The 26939-nt window shown below is 37.1% G+C and overlaps 1 protein-coding gene across 4 annotated transcripts in view; it reads left to right on the top strand.

Annotated features, from left to right (window-relative positions):
• The window catches only part of SPAG6 (sperm associated antigen 6), a 71530-nt gene extending 52784 nt beyond the window's left edge, over positions 1-18746 (top strand). For 2 of the 4 annotated variants that reach the window (XM_004089055.3, XM_003257704.3), the window contains 3 exons: positions 9155-9271; positions 12976-13121; positions 17759-18746. In XM_004089055.3, coding sequence (XP_004089103.1) covers positions 9155-9271; positions 12976-13121; positions 17759-17828 — 333 coding nt within the window. In that variant the 3' untranslated portion in view covers positions 17829-18746. Of the gene's footprint in view, positions 1-9154; positions 9272-12975; positions 13122-13934; positions 14014-17758 lie in introns of all 4 variants that reach the window. The other 2 variants (XM_030819210.1, XM_003257705.3) reach the window with 2 other exon arrangements.
• Positions 18747-26939: the final 8193 nt, after the last annotated feature.

Raw genomic sequence — 26939 nt, 5'->3', positions numbered from 1 at the left:
GAGCTACCCTGTCTCTAAAAATCAGTGATATATTTTACAGAAAATCTCTATGGGTGCAAAGTTGTTTGTAAAATGAATGGTTATTGCATTCTACATTCCTGTTGACTTTTCTTATGAAGTAGGAACTGAAGAATAATAGAATTTTTTAGTTTGAATTTGCTGGAGAGACCTCTAGTTCATTTTACATTTAAAAGTGGAATCCAAAAGAACTTAAGTTACCTTTCAAATGTATCATATAACTAGTCAGAGGGTATTTTTGAACCCATAATTTACGTCTTTAATTCCAAGGCCACCTGACCTTTTAATTATATGTCTTATATTTGTTTCTTTAAAAAATTGTCTATAAGACTAAATTAAATATTTTTAAATCATGCATTTTTAAAAGGCAGATTTTCTGAAATATTACTAGCTACTAAAATGCTTCACAAAACATGAATATGAAGAAGGATGGTTTAATGATTTTAGAATTTAAAAAAAAGAAAAATGTTTTCCAGCATAGTTCCTATTAGGAAAACTTATAAGTTTTTGAAAGCAGCTTGTAAAATTGTCTTGGATTGAGGAAAGTTCACAGAACACACAATAATTTAACAGTAAATTAAATTACATTTAAATTTTAATTAAAACAGTAAACTAACAAATAGGAAAACAATTTGGTGAAACTTAACTTTAGATGGCATAATGAGATGGGAAGTTTACTTGAACTATACACTTAAGGGACTCTGAAAGTTATGTATAGCGAATTATCTATTTGACTTGTAAATTTTATAAAAGTAAATTTATGTATATTTGGTCATGTTTGCATATTATTTCTCTACTAATGCATTGAGGGAAATTGGTTTCTAAGATTTAACTTTTTTTTCAGTTTGTATAAGGCTTTCTAGACCAACAATAATTTAATAGATTTAGAACTTCCCTCATATGTCTCTCACATGTGCATTCTTTGGCAATGCTTGTAAGGTCTTTTCTAGTTTAGCAGGTCTCTTTAACTTTCTGGTGAGAAACCAAAACTCTATTCCCAGCTTTAAGTTGTCCAAGCACAGCTGATATACATGTATACATGTATATCATTTCAACCTATATATGTAGTCCTCTTTTGGCTTCGTATTTCTTTAACCCATTATCATTGTTGTTTTTCTCCTCCTCCTTTCGTTCTCCTCTTCCGTCCTCTCCTGCCACCCTCCTGAGTTTCCTCTTAAGTTTTGGAAATAAAGTAAAGGGATATATGAGCTAGAGCATAAATCATTAATAGTGGACTCAATAGTAATTTCAGCTTGAGAAGCCCTTACAAATAGTCCCTTAGGTAAGAGTATGTACTTTTTATATACTACTACCTTATATATCTTGCCTTTTAATAAATTATTATGATATTATGTTGTATACATATCACTGGAGAAAAATAAATTTGAAAACTTCACTTTTTGAAGTAAGATAAATTTCATTATGTTTAACAAGTGGTATTTTTAGGTTAACTAATAGAAATTAACTTCCTTCTGCCTATATTTAGTACAGTATTACTTTCAGGAAATACACTGAGTAGTAAGTTAAAAAGTGGGATCTTTACCAATCATTATTCCATCAACAATCTTTTAAAGGCTTCAAGCCCATCCAAATATTTTATTATTGTAGTGATTTGATCATTCTTTTTTCTTTCCCCACGGTCTCGTGAATTCTATCAGCTGTTATTTTAAAGGGTGTAGAATGAAAGTCCATTCAAGCCTGTTCGATTTGACACCATCTCAGTAGGGAAAAGTATCTAAGAGTGTCAAGAACTGTCTAATGGTATTTCTCATTTGTTACTCTATGGCAGCTTTCAAATTATAAGCCCATGTTGAAGTTCATTTTGTCCCAAAGGCATGTCAGCTTCTGTAAGCATTCTTTAATTGGTTTCCATGCAGGAGAACCAATGCGCAGTCTTTTGGAATTTCTCTCATGTTTTCTTTGGAGAAATATCTATTCAGACCCTTTGCTCATTTTAAATTGGGTTACTTATCTTTTTGTTATTGAATTGTAAGAGTTCTTTGTATATTCTGGGTACAAGTTCTTATAAAATGTATGATTTGTAAATACTTTCTCACATTCTATAGATTTTCTTACTATTTGCTCCCATGTTACTCCAAATCTCTTAATAAAAATGGAAAGTAAATTTTTTTCTAATAATCTTATCTACATGTTTTGAAAATATTCAGGCAGTTATACCTTTATTTGTTTGGATTTAGAGGCATCATATTGAAATGTTTCATCTTACTTTGGCATTTGAGTCAGTTCATTCTAGTTATAAAACTATGTTTAAGATAATTATTTAATTATTGTGTTCTTATGGTAATAGTTGTTCCCCCTTCATTTTTTAGCAGCTTTATTGAGCTATAGTTCACATGCCATACCTTTATCCACTTAAAGTGTACCATTGAATGGTTTTGGGTATATTTACAGAATTATGAAACCATCACCACTATCTAATTTTAGAATATTTTTATTCCCCACAAAAGAAATGCTACCCATTAGCTGTGATTCTGTATCCCCTCTGCCTAGCTCCAGGCAACCATTAATTTACTTTCTTTCTCTATGGATTTGTCTCTTTTGGACATTTCATTTAAATGGAGTCATACAACATGTATAACCTTTTTAGAGATAGGGTTTCCTTCTGTTGCAGACTGGAGTGCAGTGGCATAATCATAACTCATTGCAGCCTTGAACTCCTGGGCCCAAGTGATCCTCCTGCCTTAGCCTCCCAAGTAGCTAAGACTACAAGTGTGTACTGCCACATCTGGCTAATTAATTTTTTCTTTTTTTGTAGAGACAGGGTCTCACTGTGTTGCCCAGGCTGGTCTTGAACTCCTGGCCTCAAGCAGTCCCCCACCTTGACCTCCCAAAGCACTGGGATAAGAGGTGTGAGCCACCACACCTAGCCATGTGCCTGCCTTATTTACTACTTAGTTGAAGTTTCACAGTTCGTCCATGTTGTGGCATATATCAGTATTTTGTTCCTTTCTATTGCCAAATAATATTCTATTATATTAATATGTCACATTTTATCCATTTACTAGCTGATGGATGTTGGATTATTTCTACTCTTGACTATTATGAATAATGCTGTTATAAACATTATTGTAACAAGTTTTCGTGTGCATGTATGTTTTCATTTCTCTTGGGTATTTACCCAGGGATGAAACTGCTGGGTCAATGCATAACTCTGTTTAACATCTCGAGAAACTGCCCAACTGTTTTCCATTGTACTGCCAGCAAGGTATGATGGTTCCACTTTTTCCATATCTTTGCCAACTCTTGTTATTATCTTTATTTTTGATTGTAGCCATCCTAGTGGGTTTGAATTGATATCTCATTGTGGTTTTGATTTGCATTTGTCAAATGGCTAATGATGTTGAAAATCTTTGATATGTTTATTGGCTGTTCATACATCTTCTTTAGAGAGATGTCTATTCAGACCCTTTGCTCATTTTAAACTGGGTTATTTATCTTTTTATTATTGAGTTATAAGAGTTCTTTGTATATTCTGGATGCAAGATCTTATCAGATGTATGATTTACAAGTATTTTCTCACATTCTGTGGGTTGTCTTATTTTCTTGATGATATTGTCTGCAGCACAAAAGTTTTAAATTTTAATGAAATTCAATTGATCTATTTTTGTTGTTGTTGCATATGCTTTTTGTGTTGTATCTAAGAAGGCTTTGTCTAACCAAAGGTCATAAAGATTTACTCCTATGTTCCTCTTCATTTTAATAGCTATTACTCTTTGGACCACAATGCTTTCAGAACATAACTTTCTGAAAAGAATTTTTTAAAATTTTTAAGCAGTTTTCATTCAAGATAATTGTATTAGCCTGTTCTCACACTGCTGTAAATAACTACCTGAGACTGGGTAATTGATGAAGAAGTTTAACTGACTCACAGTTCTGCATGCTGTACAGGAAGCATGGCTGGGAGGCCTCATGAAACTTGCCATCATGGCAGAAGGCAAAGGGGAAATAATGTCTTCACATGGCGGAGCAGGAGAGAGGGAGCGAAGGGGGTGCTACATGCTTTTAAACAAGCAGATCTCATGAGAACTCTGATATAGTTTGGCTCTGTGTCCCCAGCCAAATCTCATCTTGAATTGTACTCCCATAATTCCCCCATGTTGTGGGAGGGACCTGGTGGGAGATAATTTGAATCATGGGGGTGGTTTCCCCCATACTGTTCTTGTGGTAGGGATTAAGTCTCATGATAGCTGATGGTTTTATCAGGGGTGTCCACTTTGGCATCTTATTTTCTCTTGCCACTGCCATGTAAGAAGTGCCTTTTGCCTCCTGCTGTGATTCTGAGGCCTCCCAAGCCATGTGGAACTGTAACTCCAATTAAACCTCTTTTTCTTCCCCATGTCGGGTATGTCTATCAGCTGCGTGAAAACAGACCAATACAAACTCTACCATGAGACAGCACTAGGGGGAGGGTGCTAAACCATCAGAAGCCACTCCCATGATCCAATCACGACCCACCAGGCCCTACCACTGACAGGAGGCCACACCATTGATATAGTTTACTCTCCAACACTGGGAGCAAGCCATATCAATAATCCACTAAGGAAAGGAACAATTAGTAATTTTTGGTATTCTTCCAATTTTTAGTGAAAAACAATTGAAATTGTATTGGTTTCCCATAGTATTGTCAATTTTATTTCGTTAATTGCTATTTTTATGTGTAGTGTTAAGAGGTAAAAAAAATAGTGTTGTTACTTACTGTGGTTTTTCCAATAGCCCTAATCATGGAGGATACAGTCAGTTTTTAGAAATGACGGAAAAATGAATGAAGTTAGAACTGTAGATGCTATGCTAGTTAATAGGTAAACCAGGCCCAAACCCTCAGAACGCCCTCAATAGATAGCCCAGGATTCCTTCTCTGACATCGTCATATATTGTGTCTAAGGATAAACATTAACTACTAAATGCAATGACAATTAGGAAAACTTATAATCTGTTATTCATTAGCTCAAGGTAAGATATTACTTGATTTACTGAAGTAGGTAAATAGGAGAGTTTTTTTGACCCCATAAAATTTCTGTACAATTCATAGTATGGAGTTGTAAGAGTTATTTTATTTTGCTCACAGCCATAAACAACCAATCATAATGCATATTTTCTAGAAGGTAACGAATCTTAAAACCAACATGTGACATGATCTTGTATGTAAAAATATCCTAAGGAATTCACACACACACACACACACACACGCACACACACAAATCATAGAACTAATAAGAGTTCAACAAAGTCATGGGATACAAGATCAATATACAGAAATCAATTGTATTTTCTTTTTTGAGACAGGGTCTCACTCTGTTACCCAGGCTGGGCTGCTGCCCAGGCTGGAGTACAGTGGTGCAATCTCAGCTTACTGCAACCTCCACCTCCCAGGTTCAAGTGATTCTTGTGCCTCAGCCTCCTGAGTAGTTGGGATTACAGGCATGCACCACCACGCCTGGCTAATTTTTTTGGTATTTTTAGTAGAGACAGGCTTTTGCCATGTTGGCCAGGCTTGTCTTGAACTCCTGAGCTCAAATGATCCACCTGCCTCGGCCTCCCAAAGTGGCTGGGATTACAGATGTGAGCCACTGCTGCTGGCCTCTCAATTGTATTTTCATGTACAGGTAATAAACAATTCAAATATGAAGTTAAGAAAATAATTTTATTCATAATAACATCAAGAATTAAATACATACAAATTAACAAAAGTTTAAGACTAGTACACTGAAAACTATAAAACATTACTTAAAAAATAAATTATGAGACATTCCATGTTCATGGACTGGAAGATTCAATATTGTTAAACTGGCAATACTCCAAATTGATCTATATATTTAACATAATCTCTATCAAAATCCTAGCTGGCTTTTTTTTCCCCCAGAAATTGAGAAGCTTATCTGAAAATTCATGTGGAAATGAAAAGAACCCAGACTAGCAAAACAATCTTGAAAATGAAGAACTTAACACTCCCCAATTTCAAAATGTACCACAAAGCTATAGTAATCAAGATAATGTGGTACTTGCTTACAGAAAGACATACGTATCAATGGAATTGAATTGAGAATCTGAAATAAACCCTTTTTATCATCAATTGATTTTTCACAAAGATGCCAAGGCAATTTAATGTGCTGGGACACAACACATTAACACAACAAAGGTGCTGGGACAATTTTATCCTCAAGTAAAAATATTAATTTGGACCCCTATCTCATACCATATACCAGGGTTATCTCAAAATGGATCATAGATATAAATATAAGTGTTAAGACTAGAAATTCTTAGAAGAAACCTAGGAATAAATATGTGTGACCTCAGGTTAGGCAATTATTTTTTAGATATTTTACCTAAACACAAGTGATTTTAAAAATTGATAAATTATATTTCATCAAAATGAAAAAAAACCTCTTATGCTTCGAAAGACACCATTAAGCCTGGGCACATGGCTTATGCCTGTAATCCCAACACTTTGGAGGACAAGGCAAGAGGATCACTTGAGGTTAGGCGTTTTGAGACCAGCATGGGCAACATAGTGAGACCCTATCTGTACAAAAAACAAAACAAAACAAAACTAGCAGAGTGTGGTGGTGCATCCCTGTAGTCCTAGCTATTTGGGAGGCTAAGGCAGGAGGATTGCTTGAGCCCAAGAATTTGAGGCTGCAGTGAGCTATGATCCTGACACTGCACTGCAGCCTGGGTAAGAAAGTGAGATCCTGTCTTTAAAAAATAAAAGGTTAACATTAAGAAAATGAAAAGACAAACCACACAAACTTGGAGAAAATATTTGCAATTCAAGAAAGGAGTTTAAGTATTTTTTTTTTTTTTTGAGACAGACTCTCACTCTGTTGCCCAGGCTGGAGTGCAATGGCACAATCTCAGCTCACTGCAAACTCCGTCTCCTGGGTTCAAGCGAGTCTCCTGCCTCAGCCTCCTGAGTAGCTGGGACTACAGGCACCCACCACCATACCTGGCTAATTTTTGTATTTTTAGTAGAGACAGGGTTTGGCCAGGCTGGTCTCGAACTCCTGACCTCAGGTGATCCATCTCCCTTGGCCTCCCAAAGTACTGGGATTACAGGCCTGAGCCACCGTGCCTGGCTGAGTTTAAGTCTTTTTAACAACTTTATTGAGATATAATTTACATACCATAAATTCACTCATTTTAGGTACACAATTTAATGATTTTTAGTAAACTTACAGAATTGTGCAGCCATATTCACAATCAAATTTCAGAACATTTTCATCATCCCAGAAGGAAGCGTCATGCCCATTTGTAGTCACTCCCTCTTCCTCCTCTCAATTATACCCACCAGCTCCGGACAACTATTAATCTACTTTCTGTCTTTCTAAATTTGACTTTTCTGGACAATCCATATAAATGAAATTATACAATATATGAACTTTTGTGCCTGGCCTCTTTCACTAAGGGTAACATTTGTGAGGTTCATTCATGTTGTTGCATGTGTCAGTACTTCATTCCTTTTCATTGTCAAATAGACATGTAAAGAAAGTCTTAAGTAACTAGGATTTCTATCATGCTGGATAATACAGCTGATTATTAATTATAATATACATTTCTATCTAGAAGAATATAATCATAAGCTGATTATATTTCTTCCACATGAAAGATAGTAAAGCTCAGTGAATTCCTAGTGTCATTAGACTCTTTTCTACAGTTCTTGATTAATAACTTGACAATACATCAACTTAGAACTACTAGAATAAGGCTGTCTTTATTGTACAGTGTATGTGATTTCTGCTACACTGTTCAAGGACCTTTTCACTGATAACAGTGAAGTTAAATTTGTTAGCTTGCTAAGATTATCATGATTTAAGATAGTTCCCAAGTATGTTGGGAATTGAGAGTTTAATTCCAACTTACATTATACTACTTGTGGGAAAAAGCTGGGCTGCATATTTTACATTCCTTGTTTTATTTAATCTAATTTATAAAACAGTGTTTGAGGATGAATGTGTCAAGCAATAAGAGGCTACGCAAACCTGCTTAGCCTGGGTCTCTGGGAAACCTTAAATTCAAGAGATTCTTTACTAATAACACACCTGTGATAAAGTTTGGCTGAATCGATTTACCAATTATAAAGTTCATGATGTGAAAATCACAATGCTCCTTGACATTTCAAGAGCATTGCAAAACACTCAATAGCAAAACAATATGGTGATCCCAGAAGACCAGGTTGGGTAAGGCCTCAGAGAGAAAATAGGTGAAGAGAAAAGCCATAAGGGAGCACTGAAGCACAAAACCTCAGACAAGCAGATGTGGAATTCTAATGGAAAATAGCTGGAGACAAACCCAATTGTTGTAAAGCTTTCCAAACTGAAGGGGACAGCCTTTAAGACAAAGAAAATGAATCACAACCAGCCATGGCCTGAGGGCTGGCTGCCGTGATGTGCTGCAGCCCCATCAGGGTCCTTCTCCACTTGTAGCAAGGGTCAGCACCACATGATGTCACCTTGAAATACGGAGTGCAGGAGGGGGTAGAAATGGTACATATGGTACGTATTCTTCTGCTTGTGGGTGATACACTCCCTGTGTTGAGAAGATCTGTAATTGAGTAGATCCTATCTGTTTTGCTTCTGTGAATGGGGAAGTGTCTACCTACGAGCTATAGCAGCACCTCTGCAAATGCTCATTGAATAATGCACACTGTAGCCACTTCTGACTGCATATGTATAAGCCATGAAATCATGGAGAATATAGAATGCTTGATAATGACATTCTTCAAAAAACCAAATTATTTTCTCGTATTTGTTGATAAGTAGAAATGGGGTGTATTAGTTATCTCAGTTTCCTGTATACAAATTTTTACTCTAATATAGTATATATTAATTTATAGTCTGTAACTTTGCTTTATAATTTTAATTTTCTTATAGGTATTTTAAAAGCTCAGTAATACACTTTACATTTTAAGGCTTAACACAAAGACAACTTGTAGGATATTCTATGATAAAATCAGTCAAAGCAGGAGTTTTTTTTTGACAACAATTTTTAAAAATGAAACAACTGCAGCTTAGACCAGGAAATTGATTTTATTTTCAAATTCCAGGAATGTCAGATTTGAATTCTTGTCAAGGTTTCATTGATTACTTACTTATGTATACATTCTGCTTTATATTTCAAGAGTAAAGAAGCCATAAAGAATATCCTGCAAAAATGCACCTACTTACCAGCCCTTGAACCATTTCTATATGGTGCTCCTCCCAATATTCTGAAACATGTGGTTGGACAGTTCAGTAAGGTAAGAAATGCCAGCCTCTAAGGGGAGGAAGAAAATTAAAGTGATTTGTTAAGTTATTTTTTTTTCTGTTGGGTCAGTGGCTTTTTCTGTAAGACGGGGTCATGGTTTTACTACTTAACTCTCACCAATCTGTATGGACAGGGAAGTTACCTTAATAAAATTCACATGTAAATAAAACACTTTCTTCGTCCTCACATTTTCCTCAGAGCCTCTACTGTCTTTTTAACTGTTCCCAGAAAAGAAAAATCTCATAATATAGATAATTTATATTGATAAGTGACTTTTAGTAATCTTTCTAGTGTCTTTCATTTCACTCACCTGGGAATATGGCAAAGCTCAAAGAGAAAAGGAAAAAGGTTTCTGAGCCACTGAAATATCTTTCATGAAGTCCATGTACTTTACTGGAGATGTTCTCAGACAGTCATTTGGAGCATATTGACTTATTTTATGAACAATTTTAACAAATACAGCTGTCATATTTCTTAGATTGTTGCAGATTAAATGATAGTAAATGGCAGTAGGTAGAAAGGTCAAGCTGCTATAAGTGGGCACAGCCAGCAGAGCTGATTACCAATAGCAAAGGATGAAAGAGAATGACTCTATTACCACAGACACTGATAGTCAGGATGGTGACCCTAAGCTATCAAGAGCTGGCTAAATTATGCTCAGTGAATTTGACTTAGGAAAATGGGGTCTGTACAAGTAGTAGCCCATGGTGGTTATGAGCTCGGGTTCTGAATTGGAGTACCTGGAGTTCCCACTTACCAGCTCTGTAATTCTTTAACAAAATGTTGATCTCTCTAAACCTTCGCTTGGTTACCCATAAAATGTAAATAATTAGAGTACTTATTTCATAGGGTCATTATAAAGAGAAAGATATTGTATGTTAAGCATTTAGCTCAATCCTAGGCACATATTAAGCACTCAAAAGAACAAAAACAACCAAAGAGTTGTATTTAAGAAATAAAACATGCAAGTGGGTCAGGCTAATTTAAAAGATTTTTTAAAAAATGAATGGGGGGGTGGCAAATTCATTTGAATAGTCAGTTATAATGCTATATAAATGAGAAATTACTATTCATACACTATGTTTCTACAAATAATGAACAAAAACTATGTATTGTTACAACTTTTAAAGTAGTCCCTACAGATAAGTTTGTCTAGTTTTAGGTCTTCATCTGAAAGATAGAGTCTGCTAACAGCCTTCAGTTCTCTCAACTCTGTTCATGACCTCCAACAGTACGACTGGCCGTCAAGTGCCAGAGCCACAGGAAAGTAGAAGTTTCACATTGCTGAAGCCACTCATCCAGGCAGGATACAGTTCTGTGTATCAAACACTTACATCCTTTCTTCCTCCTTCCAATAAAATAAGCTCCCCCTCTTAGTTATATGGGATGAGGGGAATATAATGGCATGCCCTCTTGACAAACCAACTAAATAACCAAATATTGCAGAGAAAAGACTAAATTACTGCAAGGGAAATTGATCCATTTCTTTATTTTTTGTGTACTTTTGGGTGCTAAGAAAGTGACCAGCTAATTTGATCATCTAAGAGTGATAAGGGGTAAGGGGCTGAGTAGATCATCTACAGACAGAGTTATCTGTTCTTGAACTGGGTAATTGACATTATTTCTGAAAGTTTCATTTTGTAGTTTAATCTTTTAGGCTAGTGAGTGAGATATTCTGATTTTATTGAAGTAGCTATGAAAGTAAACACTACTCTACATTAAGAGTTCAAAATACATAAAACCAGTGGGATGTGTGGAAGTTAGACAGCCCCAAGATAAAATAAATACAGTACCTGTATCATATACACTTATAAATGTGCCTTCAGGAATATTTCCTTAATCTAAAGATACCAAAGCACTAAAAAGAGATGATAAAGCAAGGTAGAAGGTAAAAAGATACTGAAGTGGCTGGGGACAGAGATAGGAAGTAATGAAAATTCTCCAGGCCAAACAAAATATGTAAAACCAATATATTTATAGAGTATTACATTTTTTACAAATATATACTAGTGCAATTTTTTATTGTCCAGCTGATTTATATTATTGCTCTATTAGCAAGATCCTTTTGTGGTTTTAATTATTTGTTAAATGCCTACATGTACCCAGCTCTCTGTTGAGCACTGGGGAACAGACAAAAAAGATTAAGTTGTTCTTCAGGGAACTTTATAATCTAGCTGAGGAGAGCAGACAAAATAATTAGAAAACATTTCAATGTACTAGACTTGGAGATAAACTTTTTTTTAAAAGAAGGAATGAGTGAATGTAGTCTGAAGTGTTCAGATAGGGCTTCAATGGAGGAAGGACAAGTGAAAAGAGCTGGTCCTTGCAGAAGGAACAAGTTGGGAAAAAAAGAGTGTTTCTCTCAGAGGGATAGTAGCAGTGACCAAGGAAGAGAGCAGGACTTCCCACATTGTGAGCCCACCCCTTGCCCAGGACCTTCCTAGTCTGGTCAGTCTTTTTTTTGCCTCTCATAATAAATTTCTTCATTTCCACTGGCTTTTTCCTGTCAACATGCAAACGTGCTCAAGTCTCCTTGATCCTAAGATCAAAACCTGCAACATCTTTAGCCTTTAGTTCTATCCTACCACGGTCTACTGATTCCCTGTTTTCTCTTTCTGAAACTTTAAAGTTTGCCTTGACTTCCTTACTTGGGACACTTTCCTCAGCTGCTGATAGCCTGCCTTCCTCAACTTCGCCTCCACACACAGCTGCCTTTAGTCAAGTCTTCAGCACCTTCTTCACTGTCAGATCCAGTGACTTGTTTTTTAGTTTTCATTGGTTGCTTTAAGAAACCTTCTCTTGGATTTATTGATTCCTTACGTTTCTGATCTTCTGTCTCTCTAACATTTCAGTCCCCTTTCTCTGCCTACTCTTTAGTATATTCATTCATTTGTTAAACATTTGTTGAACCTCTGTTAGGTACCAGGCACGAGGGAAATGAATGAACTCAAGTATAGTTTCTGCCTTCAGTGCCATTGTGACAGACATATAATGGATAATTAAAAATTAAAATTAAAATATTGTGTGGTATTTAGGTATTATATGGTAAGCACATGGATGGTGGTTTGACAGAATGCTGACAAAAGAAAAGAACTCAACTCATCCTGGGATAAGGGGATAGGGGCTTCTAGAGAAGGATTCTTAAAGGAGGTGACACTTGAGCTAAGTCTTAAAAGATGACTAAGAGTTAACCAAGCATAAGGGGAGAGGTTTGTGGAGTGTGGAAAGCCATTTTAGGAAGAGGTAACAGCGTGGGCAAAGGCAAGAGATGACACAGCATGCATGCTGTGATGTTACTGAAACAATATTTAGGACGGAGATTAGTGGTGGCTGGAGAGGTATTTAGGAGCTGGGTTCCACAGGACCCTTTGTGCCTTGTTAAGGAGCTTGCCGTTAAATTCTTAGGGAGCAAACAGACCTTGAATGGTGTAAGCTTTATATTTTACATCTGTGAGTGGATCTCCATTGCCTTTGCCCATGTTCATTGCCTTTATTTCATTTCTTCAGCTTAAAAATTAACACATTCTAAAAAGAACACATTTCACTTCAAATTAGCAGCAGATTTGGCTCCTTATGTTATAGGTATATTGGGTATAAATTCTCTTTTACATTTTCTCACATACAGTATTGCTTTTCAATAGTAATAATCTAACTTGGAAAAGAAAAGCTGACATTTTATGTGCTTCACTTTGCAAGGTGCTGCCGCATGATAGCAAAGCTCGACGACTTTTTGTAACAAGTGGTGGCCTTAAAAAAGTTCAAGAGATAAGAGCAGAACCTGGTTCTGTCCTTCAAGAATACATCAACAGTATTAACAATTGTTACCCAGAGGAAATAGTCAGGTGGGGAAAATGGACTTTGAAACGTTCAATATTAGAATGTAGTTTTTCTGTTTTCAAATCTAGGTTTTATATCCGCTGTGTAAAAATGTGGACTTTGAAATACGACGTGAGGCCAATATGTACCTTTATTTCTCTCTTGATCTCTTCCCCCTGCCAAATTAATTAATGATCTGACTGACACGCACATTTCCAACTCAAACTGGAATGTCATTTAAGACTTTTTTTTTTTTTTTTTTGAGACGGAGTCTTGCTCTGTGGCCCAGGCTGGAGTGCAGTGGCGTGATCTCGGCTCACTGCAATCTCTGCCTCCCGGGTTCACATCATTCTCCTGCCTCAGCCTCCCGAGTAGCTGGGACTACAGGCGCCCGCCACCGCGCCTGGCTAATTTTTTGTGTTTTTAGTAGAGAAGGGGTTTCACCGTGTTAGCCAGGTTGGTCTCGATATCCTGACCTTGTGATCCGCCCGCCTTGGCCTCCCAAAGTGCTGGGATTACAGGCGTGAGCCACTGCGCCCTCTGGGTCAAACAACTGAATCTTTAAAAATGCCCCCAAGGCATGCAGGATAAAGGCATATTTATCTATGTTTTCTAATCCTACATTTATTTCTTATTTTCTTTGATTAATATTGGAAAATATAAATTCTGATTTTTAAAACTTACATGCTGTAACATATACTTACGTAAGTTACAACATGTCTGTTAATTCTTCCTATTTAATATCAATGGTGTTTAATACATATGGCAACATTAATTTTAAAAGCACAAAAGCAATTTTAAGATTAAAATTTGTTTTCTATCCACATATTTTTATCCAGTAAATTCTTTCCCGAGTTGCAAGTTTGTGCACTTTTTAGGAAGTTTATGAGAACTCCTTGACAAAAAGAGTTCTAATAGGTAAGCTTTGAAATATTAATATATATGATACATCAAAGCAGTGATATATCATAACCTGTATAATTAGTCTACATATAACACTCTGTCTCCAAGCTGGAGTGCAGTAGCGCGATCTTGGCTCAGCTGCGATCTCCACCTCCCAGGTTCAAGCTATTCTCCTGCCTCAGCCTCCCAAATAGCTGAGACTGCAGGCACGCGCCACCACTCCCAGCTAATTTTTTGTAGTTTTGGTGGAGACAGGGTTTCACCATGTTGGCCAGGATGGTCTAGATCTCTTGACCTTGTGATCCACCCACCTTGGCCTCCCAAAGTGTTGGGATTACAGGCATGAGCCACCATACCCGGCCACAAATTTATATTTTAAAAGTTTGTATAACATAAAATGTGTAAAACCATCAAATAAAGGAAATATTAAAATATTTTATGAAGAAAATAAAATTAAGTATTATACATGGAATATGTGTCCCTTCACAAAGAATGGTATTTTATATAAGTTTAAGGTAACTTTCAATATAATTTTGTTACAAACAAAGTTATAGAAAGATGCAAAAAAAAAAAAAAAGAACTAAAGTGTCCCCAGAATGAATGACCTATTAGAATCAGCCAATGGTAAGGTACTTTATTGAAGAGAAGTTTTTTTTTCCCACTTTTTTGAAGGCATATTTTAATTGAGCACCAGGAAAAACTGCAAACGCCATCACATTAGAAATTAATCTAGTGCTTTGTCAAAATACCATTGTAAATTTTTAACTTCTCCAATTCTGTGGGCTGGGGTTTCATTTTTAAAATAGGCTAATTATCATAAAGAATTTTGGTTACCTGACTAATGTTTTCAAATTTCTGATATATATATATATTTCACCCACACAGGGCAAGTAGGAAAACCTCAGTTATGTTTTAAAGCATTAGGTTCTATAAAATGGTATTTTATAGAAATCTTGGAAATGTTATCTTTCTATGAAAATAGACAAATATAATCTCAAAATAGTTTTTTTACAATTACATAATTCTCAAGAATCACTTGGTGATAACTATTTTAGAATTATCCTTTGTAAGAGTTTATCAACTGATACATTCATCTGTTGCTAACCTAAACATTTATTTCATACTGCCTTCCAATTTAGTAATCTTTAAATTTTTTTAATAAAGAAAGGTAAGTAAATGAGAGGAAAGGGGTCTCAACTAGACATTAGAAGACCTAAGTTCTGGGCCTGGCTCACTCCACAGCCATAAGGTGTTTTTGAACTCCTTTTTCTTCAAAATCTCTGCCTCAGCTGGGGTGGGGAAGCAGCTTTGGGGCAACATCTAATTTGGGGAGGGAGACATGGACACAGTCTGCTATTCAGCATATTTCTGGTATCATAACAATATAATAATAACTCCAATTCTCTGTGGGTCTAGGATAAGGTTAATTTGCTTACATTCTTAAAGGCCATTTAGAGGTAAGTTGGGATAGCTGTGGTTGCTGGCCAGAGGGAAGGAATTTCCTGGTCTTATCTGGAGACTCATTTTGGTTCTTTCCGAAGGAGTAAGCTAAGGGCTCAGGCTTAGGTGTCAAACAGACCTTAATTCCGCTCTCAGTTATAACTACTTACTATAACTAACTATTACCTTGAAGGTAATAGTTAACCCCTTTAGCCACAGTTTCTGCATCTGTACAAGGTGGTTAAAGATAATTACCTATTTCATAGTTAGAATTAAATGAGAAAATGCTTAGCCAAAGGGCTACATGTGGCTACTGAGGACTAGAAAAATGGCTAGTATGTCTGTTAAACTGAATTTTTAATATTGAATTTAAAATTTATAAACTGGCACTTGATTCAATTATTGGAAAACTTTTAGATATGTTTGGAACCACTTGTGAGTCTGTTTTTTCAACTGCAAATTTTATGTAATCTAAATACAGACATACTAGCCATTTTTTAAAAATTAATTTATTTTTTTGGGATGGAGTTTCACTCCTGTTGCCCAGGCTAGAGTTCAATGGCGTGATCTCGGCTCACTGCAACCGCCACCTCCGGGGTTCAATCGATTCTCCTGCCTCAGCCTCCTGAGTAGCTGGGATTACAGGCATGCACCACCATGCCCAGCTAATTTTGTATTAGCACAGATGAGGTTTCGCCATGTTGGTCAGGCTGGTCTTGAACTCCTGACTTCAGGTGTTCCACCCTCCTCAGCCTCCCAAAGTGCTGGGATTACAGGTGTGGGCCACTGCGCCCGGCCCATACTAGCCATTTTTCTAGTCCTCAGTAGCTGGTGGGTCCCATTCAGTCTACATGTAGCTGGTAGCTCCCATATTTAACATGGTAATAACAATTATTATTAATCTAATATCAATGATAACATCATTATATCAATACTAAGAATACTATATTATTAAATAAGTAAAATATTAATATGTTAATATGATAAATTAAATATTTATTACATTAAAATATAAAATTTATTAATATTTAAATTAAAAGGTTAAAATTTTACAGATATTTAAAAATCTACCTCTTGAATTCATATTATCTGGTGTCCGATACATTTGAAGGCCTAGGAAGGTAAAGCCTGCTTTAAAATTTTTGACTAACTCAGAGAAGAAGCAGTTGTGAATTTCTCAGTGTAAGAATACTTCGAAGAAACCCACTGTTGAAAGACAATTTTAGAGAAGAAACATTCTTTAAGGCAGCTTTTTGGGTGTGTACGTAAGTAGCTGTTTAACTACAGATGCCTGTAAGCACACTACTCACTACTAAGAAAATACAGCTGTATTTTTTGGTCCACCTTAACTTGATAAATTGTGGAAGGAATTTTAGTGTAATATCAATTATGAGTTTTTAGGTCAAGCATCTGGGCATAGATAAAGATAACAAAAGGCAAAACAAGTCTCTAATATTAGGTTTTATATGGAGAAAATGCCTTCAGAAGCTTAATTATTTTGAGTGTTTTGAGAATTTTTGAATTATACTTCCATAGATTTAAAAATTATTGTAGAATGCCTGCTAAATTTTGACATTCATTTATCTGCATGTAAGTTATTTCCATGACATATTAAGCATCTCACAATGCACTGATCAACATATTTAATACTTTTATACTAAATCTTGTATAAAATGTTCAATTTGTGAATGTAAATGTATAGTACTATAGATGCCCAAGAACTATTAATAGTAAAAATGATTAATTTCCTAGGTTTGTATGATACAAGTATTTGTAAATAGTTTTTCAATACTAAATTATAATTTATTAAATAGTTTTTCAATATGAATTATACTCCCAGAAATTTTTGTTTTCCTAGGGGACCAGATCTGATTAAAACCCATGCTGAGAATGATCTCTAAGGCAGTTAGAATGCAGAAGTTGATTAGTAACAATAGACTGTGTAGTGTAACTTACGAAAAAAAATCTATTAGCGATGATCCTTAAAGCAACATTAGCCACTTGATATGATTAAAATGAAGTCTCTGTAATAAAATATTGTCACTGGATTGAAGATTCTTGTTTGGAAAATGTCCCCTTTGCCATTACATTTATATCCCTTAAATGTTTTGCTACTTCTCTAGCACAGTTTTATGAATTCGTATTCTGTTCCTGGATAGCCTCTAACTTTATGCACAAAGCATTACTGGAGCATAATTATTCAGAGTGTATTTGAGATTTCACTCACAGGATTATTTCAGATAAATCCCCTATATTGAATCTTATGTGCCTGCTGTGTTGATCGTTTCACCAGCATTTAATAGTGTATTTTCTTTTTCAGGTATTATTCCCCTGGATATTCAGATACACTTCTGCAGAGGGTGGACAGCTATCAACCACTTAATAACTGAGCAAAGTTATATTTTGATACTCAAATTCACAGCAGAGTAGTTATGAGTAACAGTAACTAAATCTTTCTAAATATTTGAACTAAGTATATTCTAGATTTATTTAATGGGAAATACCTTTAGATAATATTTTCTAAATTTATGTAATACTTTAAACATTAGTAGCTTGAATATATGAGGAACTATTCATGGTCATTCGCATGCATAGGATTTGCTCTAAAGGTAGATTTTAAAAACACGTTAAAGGGCCTTAAGGCATTTGTTATTCTGTTCAAAACCACACACACTCGTACATGCAGACAGCTCCAAAGAGATAGATAAGAGATGGCATTCAAAAACTCTAAATTATTCTAGCCAATTCGTCATAGGCATAGGCAAGGAAAGCTGGCCTTGCTAACTATATAGTAGTATACAGAAGCGAAATCTTTGAAGGAGGAAACTGATGACAGATATACAGGGCACTTGAAGGAGACTCTGATGCTAGTTATATAAGTGCGTTAACTTAAGACACAGACTCTGTGGGTAACCTGTTAGGTTTTACTAAGAATTTAGGAAAAATTTACTCCTCTTTATCACAAGTTTTCCAAACTCCCTTCCCCACCCTATTTAAAGTGTTCCTTACCTTTCATGGGGCCAGTGAGTGTAGAATTCAGAATAAAGAGTTATACTCCTGCATGCATGTTCTCCCTCTCATTGAAAGGTTTCTTAGTCTAGCTCTGCTCATGAATGAACAAAGAAGCAGGCATGTAAAATGGATCCTTGTCCTAGCGTCACTTTCCTAAGTTTCAAAAGTCACATTTTCAGGTATTTAAGGAATAACTGAAGATAATACCATCAGGCTCAGACTTTACATGCATTTTTACTTAGGAAGTGGTAAACGGGTGAAAGAGAGTTTCAATAAAATTTTAAATAAAAACAGCATTAGAATTGTCCTTTTCATTTTTCCTATCCGGTGTGTTGCTGACCTTGGGGAATATGTGATTGGATTTATGGGTCTGGTTAGTTGCTGTGTGTGTGTCTTTTGCTTTAAAGGGATATTACTTCTGCTGCTCTCTCCTGGAGGAGGTGAATGATAACCCACACAGCCCCTAGGCCACGGTGTTTCCAGTCTGACTCTGTTTTCAGGTTTCCTTCTTGGACTCTCTCTCTCTCTCTTTTTTTTTTTTTCATGCAAAAAGAGCTACCCATTTGTTTTTTGTACTTTCTGGATTCATCTCTGTCATCATTATTTCCTAACAGTGCATAACTTTGTTGTGTCTTTTAAAACTTCATAATACCCAATATTACCCCATTTCGTTTTGCCTTATATCTGGCTAAGATTGTTGGTTATTTCATTTTTTTAAAAATACTTCCTTGGGCCTATTTTGTTTCCTTGCAGCAATTTCTTTGACCTGTTGAATAGGAAAATGTAATTTGTATTCCCAGTTTTATAGCTTTCCTTTCTTTCCTTCATGCCTACACAGCTTGTCTTATGAATCTTTTAATTGGAGAAAATAAAAGTAGTTTTTATCTTTCTTCATTAGGGCTGTTTTTCTTAGATGCATTGGTAATGACAGAAATTAGTTTGTCTGGGTTAAAACCACCTCAGATGTTGTTGGAATGTCAAATTTCCTGGTTGAAATTTTTCACTTCATAGATAATTTCATACTTATCAAACAGTACTAAACAAAGTAATAAAATACTTAATAGTGTTCAGATGGGTGTTATAATTTGATCATATGCATTGTGGAAAATTTATGCTATGAAATGTTTCTTGACATAAAACTCTTTAAACAAAATGAAGCTTTACTTTTTGAAAAAAAGTATGTTGTGAGATTTAAAAAATATATATAAAAACAAAATCTTTTTCATTTGTCATAGGGTAAAAATAATGTCTGTTATTAATGATATCCACTGATATTTTTCACACCTCATTTGAATTTTGTCAATTCTAATTACCTGTGCAAACCCCTGTCCCACTGCTCCCTATCCACCCCCAACCCCAGGAGTTTATTTAAAATTCCCCTGTTCTTAGGAATTCTCAACTTACATGAACAACTATTTTTAGGACTTCAGTTCAGGAATAGAATTACTTGGACCTTATTATTATAGATTCAGTCCTTTCACCTGTTGTGGAAATAGGTGAAATCAGTGGTGCCTGAAAAGAGATGTTGAAAACATAGGTTCTAGTCTCTCTCTGTTAAGTATTATAGTAAGGGTGATAATAGTTGCTCAGCTTACTCATAAGAAGCTTATGAAAGTAACCTGCAAGGGTGAAAATAACAATGTTATAAACAAATCCATTTTATACAAACTCGACATGTGATTAATGGAAAACCTAATAGTCAATGACAGATTACATATTTTAGCCAGCAATTGTGCAGTATTCCCCAGGCCCCACACTCTTAGATAAGTGTTGTTGAAACCAGATGATTTATGATTTTAAAAAACCCTACATTTCCTGCCCTCATGGAGTTTTCTAATATAAACACATTTGCCCAGACAGAGGCAGTGGAATAGTCACAAGACACTGAACACAAAGCAGGCATATTTAATGTACTATGGAAAAACAAATGACAACCCCATATTTACAGGATATTGACCTGTTTTTCTAACCCCTTCCTCTCAAAGAAAACTCTTTTCCTTAAAGAAAGGATGAAAGGTTTGCTTGTTTCTAAACTTGATTTGAGGTCCTGCTTAACATAAACCCTGACCTTAAATTCCTGGGTGAGGCCCATTTCCCATCCCAGATGTCAAGTTTAGAAACTAACCTTGAAAGAATGAAGAATTTTTCTGTTGTGTTTTCATATAGCCAATTCTTTGATTAAGATAGGTGCTACCAAATGTTGAGGTTTATGTACACTGTGGCTTATTCTGCCACAGAATTCACTGTTTAGAAAATGTTGATTTGTAGCTCTTCTGCTTCTTTCAGGAGATTAAAAGGATCAAGTGGCTGTCCTATAATTATTACATTTACCAGTTGTTTAAGATACTTTTGACTTTTAAAATTAGATTTGTTCATGCACTTATTTTTCTAGTAACATAAATACTTATGTTGTTTTGTTTTTACGAGGCCTTGGTAGGCTATAAAATTAGATGCATATTCAGTGATATTAAAGAATGTTGAGTTTTATTGCTTTGTAGGTATCAATAAGTTAATTAAAAAAAAAAATTAGGTAGTATATGAATGGATAAAGAAAGAGGCAAAAATATGACTCCAGATCTCACAACCCAAAACAGAATTGTCATTAACAAGCTGAGATAGTTCCAAATAGCTCTCTAAACCTTTGTACAGCTAGAAAAATTCTGGAAAAATGTATTCGTGCTACACGTTATTTTAAAATTAAAACCAAAAGTTACTGCAGTTTGCTTGTTTCATGGAAAATAGAGTTTTCACTTTGTTTTTAATTTTAGTGGGTTTAGGGAAAAATATTTCCTTGGGGATTAAGTTAGAGGTCAATACAAAATATTTATAAATGGGCTTTTATTCATGATTTGATACATTTTCTAAAGTAGATTTAAACTGAATGCTGGATAAAGAATATTATACCAATATATATCATTATTGCAAAGTGATTTGGTATGGATATTTATACATTAAATAAAGCCTCTAAATTTCCTCACATATATAGAATTTGTGGTAATACACTCTCGCTAAATTTTTTTTTTTTTTTTTTTTTTGAGACAAAGTCTCGCTCTGTCACCCAGGCTGGAGTGCAGTGGTCTGATCTTGGCTCACTGCAAGCTCCGCCCCCCGGGGTTCACGCCATTCTCCTGCCTCAGCCTCCTGAGTAGCTGGGACTACAGGCGCCCGCCATCACGCCCGGCTAATTTTTTTGTATTTTTAGTAGAGATGGGGTTTCACCGTGTTAGCCGGGATGGTCTGGATCTCCTGACCTCGTGATCCGCCCGCCTCGGCCTCCTAAAGTGCTGGTATTACAGGCGTGAGCCACCGCGCCTGGCCCACTCTTGCTAAAATTTATGCATTACTGATAGTAACTGGTTTACTCAACGTATTTTTGGATATAAAGAAGTCCAACTCTATGAAAACTATTGTAACCTATATTGAGTGTTTTTTTATTTCTGTTTGCATGTATAGTTTAAGTCATACAAACAATACAAGCGAGTAAAGTGCCAAAGGGAATGTCAACATTTTCCCATATTTTCCTTCACTAACTGAAGATGACCTTTTACTTAGATGAGTGAAATGTGCCCTGTTCTCTGTCCCCAGTGTCACCCAGCACTGTGATGAGCACACAGGAGAACCAGCAGCAGGTTGGACTGAGAGTGAGAGCCTCCAGGCTTCTGGTTGACCTTAGGTCACGCTAGCTCTGACCATAGCAAGTCTCCTCAAGTCCCTAGGCCTTAGTAGACCCATATAAGAATCTCAAAACTACCACCCCAGTCAGTGGCCTTGGCAAGTTGCCGATAGCACCCACTACATCAGATTCTGAGGATTAAATGAGGATGAGCAAGCAGAAGGTGTGGCATGTAGTAAATGGTGCCACCGTTACTCTATATATCTTTGTATAATATAAAAGGTGCCCAGTCCTCAAGATAGTTTATTTCCATCTGGCAGAAATTATTGTAATAGTCTTATTTTGTTAGAGCAACACACTTTACTGCCATCTGCTGGAAAATTCTCTTTATAAATATGCAAATCCATGATGTCTAATATGTGAACTGTGCCCCCTGAGAAGTGCTGATGCCCTTGTAAAGTACACAACCTGTATGACCATGCACATAAGTGCTTGATAAATCATACTTGCTACTCTTCTTTTCACTTTTGTAATGGATTTCGAAAAGAGTTTCAGATAAACAATGATACTGGATGAAGAAATTTATTTAAAAAAATCAAAGAGTCAAAGTTAGTATCAATAAAAAAATCAGCATTTTGTTGCAATGCCTGGAAACATTTGTGCCCACTACTGCCCTCACTTCCTCCTTCCCCCACAGAAAAGTGTGCTCTACAATAAAACCTGCAATCTAAGTTAGCAGAGATGCTAATTAAGCCATTATTCTTGCATTTATAAACACTGTATGTGAGACCAAATTTGGGGCCACATTGTATATATGCAAAACCAAAGCACATTTTGGAATAACCCATATGGCCTTTTCATCTTGACTTTAAAAATTGAATAAAAAATATTATATTAATAATGTATCATCACTGCAAGGTGGCAGATCTCCAGAAAGCGACACTTCTGGGCTTCATTTTCTTCATCTCAGAACCTGGGTTGGGACATAACAAGTGTCTCTCTCTTCTAGCCAGACAGTCCTTAATGAAGGGATGTTATAGTACCATTTTGCACACAAAAGGAAATATTTGGCTCGTTTTCATAGCTAGCTGTACAGTCATGGAGAAGACTGACCAAAGTTGGATAAAGGAGAGTTTATTGATAATGGGAGCACTCTCCCAGGACGCAGGATTTATCACTCTGGCAAGGGTGATAAGATGACTCTTGGAAGCTTGGAGAAAGCAGCAACAGCCCATGGCAAGTGAAGTGGAAATGCCATAATTGCCAGGGCCAACTGGAAGAGGTGTCAAGTGACACAGAGAGGTGGGCATACTGGAGTAAATAGCCTATGTGGGGATGGAAAACCCACCAGCTGACTGCGTTCTAAGTGAAGGCCTGGAGGACATACCATTTACCAAATTTGGAGCCACATTGTATGCAAAACCAAAGCACATTTTGGATATAAAGAAGTCCAACTCTATGAAAACTATTGTAACCTATATTGAGTGTTCTGTTTTTTTTATTTCTGTTTGCATGTATAGTTTAAGTCATACAAACAACACAAGCGAGTAAAGTTCCAAAGGGAATGTCAACATTTACCCATATTTTTCTTCAGTAAGATGATAAGAAATGCATTGTTAAGAGGGTTACAGTCACTGAGAATCTTAGTGGAGGCACTCTTCTCTATGCCAGGGTTTACTGGAGGAGACACTGCTACAGAACTGGGCTCCTTAACAGAGATAAGGATGATAGGATCCTGAAATAACAGAGGCCAAGTAGCAAGACTTAACTGTCAGAAACAAGGTGTGCACAGTTTTTGCAATGAGTGGCAAGATTGATGTGGCATCCAGGGGCCAATTTTGCAGAGAGCTATGAAAATGCTTAATAGAATTTCCTAGAGGCAAGATAAATGAGCAGTCAACAAGTATCAATTTCTAAAATAAAAATATGAGGCTGAGGGCAGCTGTCATGGTAAAAAGTCAATCACTAGCTCAGTTTCCAAACCTGAGTCAGATCTCAGATCTGGGACCCGCTGGGTGAAGGAGAGGATGATCTTTATGACAACAGAACCTAAAGCATCTGAGCAAGTATGTTTAGTAGTTACTTCCCCAGCACTTCAGAATATTGTCCCAACCCTTTTACCAGATGATAGAGCTCTGTAGCAAGTCTCGACAGCAGTACAAGAAGCCCTGCTATATCCCTCAACAGACCCTATGGTATTAGAGGAATCTGTGGTGGGAAAGAATGCTGGGGATAGTTGCTGGTAATCAATCTCAATAAGAGAATCACGGCATAGACCCCCTAGGATTCTGGAGAAGGGCCATATTATCTGTAGTAAACAACAATATACCATTCTAAAGTTCTTGGCTGGTTGTGGTGGCTCACACCTGTAATCCCAGCACTTTGGGAGGCTGAAGCAGGAGGATCACTTGAGCCCAGGAGTTCAAGACCAGTTTGGGCAACATAGAGAGGCCTCATCTCTACAAAAAATACAAAAATAGTTGAGTGTAGTGGTGTGTGTCTGTAGTCCTAGCTACTTGGGAGGCTGAGGTGGGAGGATCACTTGGGCCCCGGAGGCCAAGGATGCAGTGAGCCGTGATCACACTACTGCATTCCAGTCTGGACATCAGAGAGACCCTATCCCAAAAAAATAAATAAATAAAGGAAATTCTTGCAGACCCCTGGGCCCTGATTGAAATGAAGCACCTGACCCTGAGACATCAAGTAACTATGGAGCCTGAGATATTCATCATGAGCTGGCTCTGTCAGACCCACCAAGTTATAAAGTTGGGTGGGCCTGGTGGCAATTTATCACAAAATTGAAGTGGCATGAGCTGGGCCAGAGGACACAAGTAAGTTGTACCAGTTGATGGCCCAGACCTGCATGTCATCCACTCCTATTGCACTGGTGTTTATAACTACGGTGTTCACAACTATCTCAGCTCACAACCATAGATGCAAGGAGGTGTCCCTTGTGGCCAGCTGATGGAGGAAGAAAAGTGCCAGCCTTCATTCATAGCTGGCTGGCTCAGCATAAGAGTGCAAGCCAAAAACGGATGCTGCACTACAGCCCTACTTAGGGTGATCTTAAAAGAGGGTGGTGAGGGAGAAATCCTTCCAATAGGCAAAGTTCCACAGGATGCACTTGGTCATCCACTTTGTGTGAAAAGAAGAGTGGTTCAAGGTAAAGAACATATGCAGGCTCATGGACAGTGGTGAATGGGGTGGTAGTTTGGTCAGGGGCTTAGAAGCAGAAGGATTGGTATGGATATAAGGTGTAAAGAACTTTGTGTTGTATGTTAATGTGCATCAAAGCAGCCACTACCAAAAGGCACTAAACAACATTCATGACTCAGCCATGCATGCAGCAGCCTGTCTCGTTGGCTCCTGTAGTGCTGGCACAATGGGCACATAAATGGAGTGAGTAGCCATGGTGGTAAGGATGGTGGCTATGAATAGATCCAACAGCATGGACTTGCATTCACCAAATCTGATCCAGCTACTGCCACTGCTGCTGCCAAATGTCTAACCTGTCAATAACAGAAACCCCAATGTAGTATCCCTCAAAGAGACCAACCAATCATTTGGAGGTAAGTTGACTTCAACTTCTTCCACCCTGGAAAGGGCAGGAATTCATCTTGATTGGGACTGTTGTATATTCTGGCATGAATTTGCCTTTCCTATCCATAGGACCTCAGCCAGTACCAATACCCAAGGACTTAAGAATGCTTGATCCGCTGGTATTAGATTCCATATGCCTTGAGTCAGAGTCTACTGGTCCTATCACACATACTGCACCATTCCTGAGCCACTGGTATGATAGAATGGTGGACTGTCCTCTTAAAGATGCAACTGGGGCTCCAGCTTGGAGAAGATACCCCCACAAGGTTGAGATACCACCCTAAATCAATGTCATTATATGGTGCTATGTCCCCAGTAGGTAGAATACATAGGTCCAGAAACTATAGGGAGAAGGTGGAAGTAGGCATGGCTCTGCTTACTGTCATTCCCAGTGGTACATTTGGGGAATTTGTGCTTCCTGTCCCCAAAACTTTAGATTCTGTGGGTCAAGTGGTCTTGGCTTTCACTGGGGTAATACTTCATCAGTGGACACAAAGTCCCATTGTACTTCACACTACAGCTGCCACTCAGTCACTTCAGTCTCCTTGTGCCAAGAGACCAGTGAAAAAAGAGTCACTAAACTAGCAAGACCATTGACCCTGATCATCAGGAGGAGGTAGAACTTTGTCACAGAACACAGGGAAGAATGTTTGGCACACAGGTGATCTGATGGGATGTTTCCTGATGCTCTCATGCCTAGTTTTAACAGTAGGCAGACAAGAACAGAAGCTATGGCTGGGATAGACATGGGGACCAGGGACTCAGAATCTTGGAGACAAGGGTCTGGGTCACCCCATCAGACAGTCTGCCTAGACCAGCATGGCTGCTGGCAGTGGCTGAGGCAATTTGAGAATGAGGACAGGGTAGAGAAGAGGGTAAAATGTCAGTTACCTCAGGCTTGAGATCTATTGCAGCTGCAGTGACTATAGTTTGCTGATTAACCTTATAAGTTTCCCCAGTAATAAAGGCCAATGAGAATCCTGGAATTGCTGAGTACTGGGTGGATGAACTTACCCCAAGCGGCAAGTGGATCTGAGCAGCACAATGGGTGGCCCATAATACTCTAGCGCTCCACCCATATCTCCTCTTTAGGACCAAGGGCCAACAAACCCATCCTCCAACTGCTGTGATTTTTGGTCACACATTTTATATCCTTACCCACAAATATGAGCTGAATTAAATCCTCAACCCACAACCAGAATGAGTCTTAATAATTTGCTAGATCTTAAAATTGACACCTTAATTTGAGCACCCCCCCCCCCAAATTTGAGAACAC

The sequence above is a fragment of the Nomascus leucogenys genome, chromosome 9 (assembly GCF_006542625.1).
Source record: "Nomascus leucogenys isolate Asia chromosome 9, Asia_NLE_v1, whole genome shotgun sequence".
NCBI classification, from domain to species: domain Eukaryota; kingdom Metazoa; phylum Chordata; class Mammalia; order Primates; family Hylobatidae; genus Nomascus; species Nomascus leucogenys.
This window is presented reverse-complemented; position numbering and strand designations above follow the sequence as displayed.